The 8301-nt window shown below is 31.0% G+C and overlaps 1 protein-coding gene across 2 annotated transcripts; it reads left to right on the top strand.

The window, feature by feature from the left end:
• Window positions 1–1649: 1649 nt before the first annotated feature.
• Window positions 1650–4828, top strand: LOC131051226 (uncharacterized). Of its 2 annotated transcripts, none has more exons than XM_059207590.1 (3): window positions 1650–2362; window positions 2720–2924; window positions 4616–4828. In XM_059207590.1, exons 1-3 carry the CDS (start codon window positions 2141–2143, stop codon window positions 4621–4623), a joined length of 435 nt encoding a protein of 144 aa, XP_059063573.1. In that variant the 5' UTR covers window positions 1650–2140; the 3' UTR covers window positions 4624–4828. The 2 variants fall into 2 exon arrangements, with proteins under 2 accessions (XP_059063573.1, XP_059063572.1); XM_059207589.1 differs by having other exon boundaries at window positions 2720–2967.
• Window positions 4829–8301: the final 3473 nt, after the last annotated feature.

The following is an 8301-nucleotide window of genomic DNA, read 5'->3' as shown; positions in this document are numbered from 1 at the left end:
GGAGAAAGATAAGTCTTATGACAAGATTATCTTGAGCATATTGAGCACATAGAATCTGCTTTAACATTTTAGATGTGAAGTTGCAGATATATTTTATTACTGTTATTTATGTTTGTAAGTGGCAGGAAATCTCTTAACCGAGTGGACTTAACAGTCTTATTTGTAAATCCTCTTGGAAGGTAACATTCTGAATGAGTGTTTGAAATCCTTTGACAAGGTCACTTCTAACAAAGTGAAGATTCTAACAGATCTGAGGGAAATCCCTTAACCGGGTCACATCTAGCAATGTGTATGTAATCTTCAACAAGATTTGCTTTTAACCGAGCATACTCTAGAAGAATATATTTTCTTGTGGGTCTGAAATCTCACAATGGTTTTTCCCTATTAGGGTTTCCACGTTAAATCTGGTGTCAAATATGATTTAATGTTTCATGTTTATCTGTTTATGAGTTTGAATGATTTACAGTCATAAGTTGCATATCAAGTAAAAGCTACCGAGGTTGAATCTGATTAGAGTAATTATTATTGAGGTTATCTGATTTATCCCCCCCCTCTCATCTAACTAACACAATACAGATGATGAAAATGAGCTAGATTCACCTTCTAAAAAGTGATAGGAATATTGAGAAGACAATTTCTATCTTTAGATCTTTTATTATCATTCAAAATTGCATTTATGAAGACTACTACAATTTCATTTGCATGTGATGATATTTGATGAAAGAAGGTTGTTTTAAATTTAATTGCATAAAACACCATTGATTCCTCTATGTTGCATATAGTTATATATATTATAATATATCTTGTAGGCAAAAGTTGACAATATAATCTAGATGATTTATTGATTATATTATTCAATCACAATATTTAATCAAGTTTTTTTTTTAATAGTTAACAGCTTCTTAAACAAAACTCTAACTTTTAGTTAAGTCTTGTTATACACATGATTATAGAAAAATTGAGAAACTTGGATGTAAATTCTGATTTTGTAGATGTATCAAAATTGTTATTTTAAAAATATCTATTTGTTTCCTTTACATTCAATTCTCAATTCCATGATGTTTCTATAATTTAATTATTACATGGAAGGCATCCCTTATGAATAAAACTGTCTTAGTTTTAAGTGATTGACAATTTAAAATTTTGCAGAGGTTTGCAAGATGATGTAAATCATCTTGACCATTCATTTTCATCATCGATTTTTGATGTGGAAAAAATAAATCTTTCTCACTATGAAATTATTAGTGGCTACCAATCTACTTCATCACCGTTCTTTCATGTTCACATTATTATCGTGTCATTTTCAATTTTCTATGTATAGTGGGTGCATATACAATCTTATAAAATGTGCCACCACAACTTTCGTCGCTCTTTAATTTTGTTGAATTTTATTTACATTATATGGAAGTGAGTCAACCATATAAAATAGTTTGAGATTTGCTTAGTTTGAACATGTTTGAGTTTATTAGTTCCTGCCAGCAGGGACTATAACGGAGGGCTATGCTCTTAACTAGTGAATAATCTACATTGAGATGGCCAATCAAACTTCAGTATTTCTTTTCCTAAATTTCTTTCTATTTATGTGTTAAGGACAACATGCTCAAATTTTAATTAATGATAATATATTTTTTTAAGTGTCTAATTTCGATTGGCCTGTTAGTTCTTACAGGGAGCTGTCAGTTCCTTCGCACAGATTTCAATAAGAGAGAATGCATGATAATTGATGTGTGGTGGTAGATACGAGGGAAAAAAGACAGTTTTGAGTCTGACCAGAAACTGTCTTGTCAGTGTTAATTGAATAAGCGGTTTCCAACAACAAGTGGCATTCGTTCACAGTCCAGATGCCTTGACTCTGCTTCAATAGGTTACATACTCATTTAAATGTGGCGAATGGTGTTCTTTCATCCACTCTGAACATTTTCTCTTTTTTCATAATCGAGTGGTCATATTAATGGAAAAAATACAGCATAAGCAAGTTGATGGTGGGGAACTGAAATTACATGTTGCAGAGATTGGAGCATCTATGTCTCGTACTTAATGTAATTTTAGCTTATTATTCTTATAATTTGATTTGGTTATAAGTCCAACTGTGTTGTTACCGCATGGCTTTCCTGAAATTTAGTATTCATGGCATCATAAAATGATTACAGGTTCAATTGTGTTGTTACCGCATGGCTTTCCTGAAATTTGGTATTCATGGCATCATCAAATGATTGCTTTAGTAGATGCAGGGTTGCATGCAATTTCCCCTGTTTTCAAGGGTTATGGACTCTCTAATCAACCTTCCCAAATAGAGAAAGGCAACTCTGTAGATCTTGCGGAGAACATGGCTGGCCTTCTTGATACATTTGGCATTCAGAAAGTGAGTACCCAAAACTCTATTCAACGAATTTATAAGCCCTTGATAACCTAGAATCCTCAACTCAAATCTAAAATGTTTGCTTCCTTGATTTTTAGAGGTATTTGTTGTGGTCAAGGATTTTGGAGCTTTGATTGCACATTATCTGCGTATCCTTTACCCTGAGTGAATGAAAGGCATTATAACATTTGGGTGTACCTTATTTGAGACCAAGCCAAGAAACTGTTCAGTTGGATTTGTTTTCAGAAGGATTTTACATGAGACATTAGAAGGTCTGTATCTCTTTCCCTATTTCTGCAACTTGCTGTCATCCTTTAACTAGCTTGTTTACTGATGGCTTTTTTTTTGGTTTTATGACAGGAGCACGGAAGAGCCTTGTCAGAATTTGGACGTTTTGATGCAGAAACGATGGTAAAGAATATATATACCATTTTCTCAGGAATTGAACTGGCAGTGGCAGAGGAGGGTAAAGAGATCATGGACCTCTATAATTCTGCAACTCCTTTACCATCTTGGTTTACTGAGGATGACCATAATACATACTCAATCCTATATGAGAAATCAGGTTTTTCTTTCCCTACACAAGTTCCCTACATTACTATGATGAGGTAAATCTTCGAAACAATTGTTTTTTATCTTTGAGTTGGGTGGTGACAAATGTTGTTTTTTAAAAAGTGGGAATGGATTATGTTAGTTTTCTTTGGCCTCAATGTTTTTGTTTGCGAATTCATCATTTGTTTTGTGGTTTATAGATGGATTCTATTGGTTTCATCTAGTGTACAGTGCATGTTGGCAGCGACTGTTATAACTGTGGCGTTTTGATCTTCCAATTCAGTATATTTTTTCTCTCCCGAAAGCAACTTTTTCTTTAGATTTGGACAAAAATAATACCCAAAATTTTTAGTGGTTGTTTAGATAGTGTACCAAATTCATTATGTTAACAATTATAAGTACCATGTGAATGGTTTGGTTCCTAATTGCATTTGCTATTGTACTTTGATCCTTGGAACAGTGAATGGGTAGGCAACAAAGTATTAGGGATACAACAATATCATCAAATGTTGTGTGAAGAAATGGAGTGCTTGTAGGGTAGACACAAATTGGGTTTATTAAAATTAGGATACAAACTTTTATGTAAATGCAATCGGTAGGTGTAGATCCAAACTGCACAATGTTAGTCACTTTGCATTTTATTTATCTCTGCCATATTTGATGTAAAACATACCCAAAACAACCAATAGATTAAGTAATTAATGAAAAGTCACAATCAAGAAACTCAACATTGAGCACTGAAAACTCCCCATAAGGTCCTAGGTGATCCAAGTTCTCTATTTGCATTGTGCAATGGCCACAGAGGTGCTCCCTAGTCCATCCTTCAACGAACACTCTATTACAATATTATAAGTTGTGTGCACAAACATTTATTACTTGTACCTAAATAAAATTATGTCTGATTTGCTTGCTGTTAGAATCCACATAATGAAATTTGCACGAGTAATTTGGGCCACTTGGAACTAAAAAAATATAGGCACTGGTTAGTCTTTGAAACAAAAATTTCAAAAAGCCATAAAAAGAAAATTAGATTTTTTTGTAACGGAAAGCCAAATCAATTAGTACCCATGCTGAGTTTTTGATCGCCTGTGGAATTGAAATGAGAGCATTGAATTGCACTGGAATTTGATGAATCCAGAGAGTTTTCTAAGAAATTGAGCTCATCAAAGCAACAAATGCAATTCAAGTGAAGTTTATGAAAGATAGCGGTAATAGTTTATTAGCTCAAGTCAATCAATATTTTATTCTACAATTTACATTGATATCTAGAGAAGGGATTTAGTTAATTATATCCCTATCATTGAAGTAGAAATAGAAATGTTGACTGTCACAAGCTTCATAGGCTTGAAAAATAGAAAATTGCTTGTACTGGTTTTCAAAATGAGCAATACATGAATTGAGCATCTGAAACATTGTCAATTTTTGGTTTTGGCTTCTTCTTGCTGATTCAAGTGATTATGTTGCTCGATTTCACACATACGTGGAATGATGCATAGGATGCTAAGGATGAACAATTTTGGTACACTAAGTTTGCAGTCTTCCTATCTTCATGTTAATAGCTATAACTCTTGTATTTCAACATAACTATTGAGAAGCAGTTGCTATCCCAATCGTACTGAGATTCCAGAATCTTTGTATTTTATATTTCAGATTGGACTGTGTAAACTAGTTCTTTTCTAATTGTAATCATATATTTACTTGCAGGTACATAGCATTGCTTGTTGTGTCATTTGTCTGCTACATTGCAACATTTGCATTTTCTGGGCTACTATTCTATTGGTTCAATCCCTCAGGAAATGACTGCAGTCTCAATATTTTCTTCATTTGCATTTGCACTCATTGTATTGAATCCTAAGATGTAAATATTTGTTCAATTTACAATTCAATATGTAAGATGTATTTTGATTTTATTCTTTATATATCTATGTATTTTATCTCAATTATAATTCTGACTATCTTCTTTGTTTGGTAGGTAAGAGGAGTATTTATTGATTTCGATATCCTCTTTCTCAAATGCCAAATGATATATATATATATATATGAGAGGGGAGGATCAAGCAGTGCCTTGACCGGTCATGTCTTATGGACATGACCGATCAAGACACTACTTGATCACACCCTTTGGTATATAATATCAACCGGTGTTAAACATATTTGTCAGCTTGATATTAATCAGAGTTCACATAATATATAACATATTTACCAACCCGATATTACTCGGGACTCATGTAACATATTAACATATTAACCGATATGCCAATCGGTATTAATGATGGCATTTGGCATTGCAAATTAACCAAAGTGAATCGGTGTCTATGTTAACCGACACCGATCACTAACTAAGGGTTATATTCATTAACCATTGCATTACTATGCCACCCGATAGCAATATAATAATCTCTTGTTGAGAACACATATGATATAGATCAAAATAGATGGTTAATTAGATAACTATCATTGATTACCAATATGCCATGATGTGATTATCGATATTGATATACATGAGGAATAATCATCAAATAAAATAGCTTGAAGTTTTTCTTAATGGTTTAATCGATAGGATAAATGATTGAATGAGAGACTTCATTTATCTCTCATTCAATCATTTATCTTACCATAGCTACCATGCATTAACATAAGATATAGTGACTCTTGCAATTGGTTTTACAAGTATTTAAAGTTTGAATAGGTTTGAACAAAGGATTTCCAAATCAAGAACTATGTTCTATTTGAACAAAATATGACAAAATAGGATTTGATTTTTCTTATTGATGCCAAGAGTACTTACAACTTGGACAGGTTGTGCTTCAACTTTGACAAATTTTGGGCATTTTATATATACATCCTACTTGATGAAAAGTTTCATTTTTTTTCATTCTACAATTGCTTATGTCTTATTGCTTCTAAGATTGTTAAGATGCATTTTAATGATCAGCTAAAATAGAATAATATGTTACTTCCATGAAAGACAAATCACATTATAATATATAATATAGAATTTTTTCTATTATCAAATGGTTATTTACTTATATGAAATAAATAAACATAATTTAATATAGAAATATTTCTATTATCAATTGTCAATTGCAAAAATTACTTTTCAAAATCTTTCTATAGAATAAATCTTACTAATTTTTTTCATATAAAAAAGAAATACATTTTAAGATAAGAATGATTTACCATAAATCTTCTTACTATTTTTTTAAACAAAAATATTAGATTTTAATATAAGAATGATTTACCATTGTTAATTTTTATTTGTTTATTACTTCATTCATTTTGCTCTCTGTTTTATATTTTACAACCCTGAAGGATACTGAGGATGCTATCAAGATATGCGTATCTGGATCAATCTCCTTAATAATACAATTGACTTGATCTCTTTGGTTTGACTATGGAAGCGACCTATCTTCAATTGGCATAAACCAAGCAGCCTCAAACTTACAAATCTATGCATCCAACAAACACAAGCAAAGACTCCCGGTAGGAACTTCGCTGCTTGTAGCTCTTGTTTATAAATGAATTAAAATTCTTTATTTTTTTTCCTTTCAATTCACGTGAATTTTTACTTTATAAAAATCCCTTTTATTTCAAAAACATTTCCCTTCAAAATCAGTTTATTCTTCTTTAAGTTTTGATTTTATTTTTATATAAATTAATTTAAATAATATTATTTAAATTTTTTTTTTATATTAATTATATATTATGTTTATATTCAATAATATATTATGTAGAATGTAATAGAAAATATATAATATTATATATAATTTAGATTTATGCATAATTAAATAATAAATGTGTTAGATATTTAACATATTAAATATAAATATTTATTTTTAAAATATATTTCATAATTTATATTTTTATAATCAAAATACAACTTATGTAATAATAGAGAAATTTATTTAATTTAAATATACAATTTATAATCTAATACTTAAAATACATACATATAATTTTAATTTTCTTTCCCTTATTGTTCAACTTTTTTGTGGGTACTTTTGGTGCAAATTCTTCTTGTCAAGTATCATATCAATTGCAATTGTGTGGGTTGCTTGTCTACTAGCCCTAGACATGAGTGACCAATAAGGGCGTGCACTTTCCTATGCCTTTGATACTTCCAGCACCTCTGACAAGTCAATAGTTATGACTAGGGGACACTGAATGTAGAGATGACCTCTCACAAAATGAAATCTTCCCTTATATTTTTGAACCATAAAAAATACAATCCATTTCTAAAATGGACGTTAACTATATCATTCAATGATAAAGTGTGCTTATTTATTTTAAATAAATATTTTCAATGAAAAGGTTTGCATTAAAATTAAATTTATTAACTTAAGAGTTATTATTTTTAGTTTTTTTAATTTAAATAGTTATTTTATTATTTCAATAATTATTTTATAGTTTTAGTTATTTTAAAAATATATGTTGGTTATGTTTTAGTTTTCATTTATATTTATATCATTATCATACAAGACTCTATAATATTATTTTAGATTGCATATGAATATAAAATGTAAGTTTTTTTAAAAGAATTTTTGAACATTATTTATTATTTTCATCAATGTGATAAATACGTGTGATTATTTTGAATAATAAATCAATGTTTATCAGAAATAAAAAACATTAATAAAATTTATTACCTAGCTTCTATTAAAGGGACTGATGGACTTTTTTTTTTGATCAGTAATGTTGTAATTTTATTGATTTGAAATAGAAACTTTACATTTAACTATCCAAACATTCTAACAGTTCCAAACCACCCTCCAAAAAACCACCTTTACAAACCATCTTCTAAACCACCCTGTATTCCTAGCCACTAACCCATCACTTATCGTCAAACAAAATAAGTAGCTCGAGCATCCAAAAATGGCTCGTAACAGTCTTAAACATAAACTTTTTAGCAATAAAACAGTTCAAACAAAATCTATAGTGGACCAAAAATGGGGAATCAACCCCCAAGTCATAAAAAACGATAAAGGATTCCATTAACAAGCTAACTAGATGAGGAGCAAGGGTCCGCCCGCCTCCGTTTCCTCGCTCGGCCTCCTTCATCAGCACTTGTACCCACATCATCAAGGAATCTGGCCTCCTCAATGACACACTGCAACTCCTCATCCACTTCCATCATGTCCACAAACACCTTCAAGGCCTCCCATCCAATTTGTGTCTCCTCTCTAAAATGAGCATACATCTAGTTGTCCCACCACCTCAAGAAAGGAGTGTAATTCTGCTCTGGTACATGATGAAAATTAACAATGCCTTCGCACAAATTGAACCCTTTGCCAGGGACCGCCCATTCAAAAATGGATGCCAGGTATAAACTGTAATCTTCTGGAATAATTGCACTCAACACCCTCTTTACCGGTTCCAACAAATACTCCAAT

This window comes from Cryptomeria japonica, chromosome 6, assembly GCF_030272615.1.
Source record: "Cryptomeria japonica chromosome 6, Sugi_1.0, whole genome shotgun sequence".
Classification (NCBI taxonomy): Eukaryota; Viridiplantae; Streptophyta; class Pinopsida; order Cupressales; family Cupressaceae; genus Cryptomeria; species Cryptomeria japonica.
This window is presented reverse-complemented; position numbering and strand designations above follow the sequence as displayed.

Coding starts and splice junctions, on each gene's coding strand:
- LOC131051226 (XM_059207589.1), top strand. CDS start 2,141: ATGATTACAGGTTCAATTGTGTTGTTACCGCATGGCTTTCCTGAAATT. Junction 2,363..2,719: donor ATACATTTGGCATTCAGAAA/GTGAGTACCCAA, acceptor GTTTTATGACAG/GAGCACGGAAGAGCCTTGTC. Junction 2,968..4,615: donor CCCTACATTACTATGATGAG/GTAAATCTTCGA, acceptor ATTTACTTGCAG/GTACATAGCATTGCTTGTTG.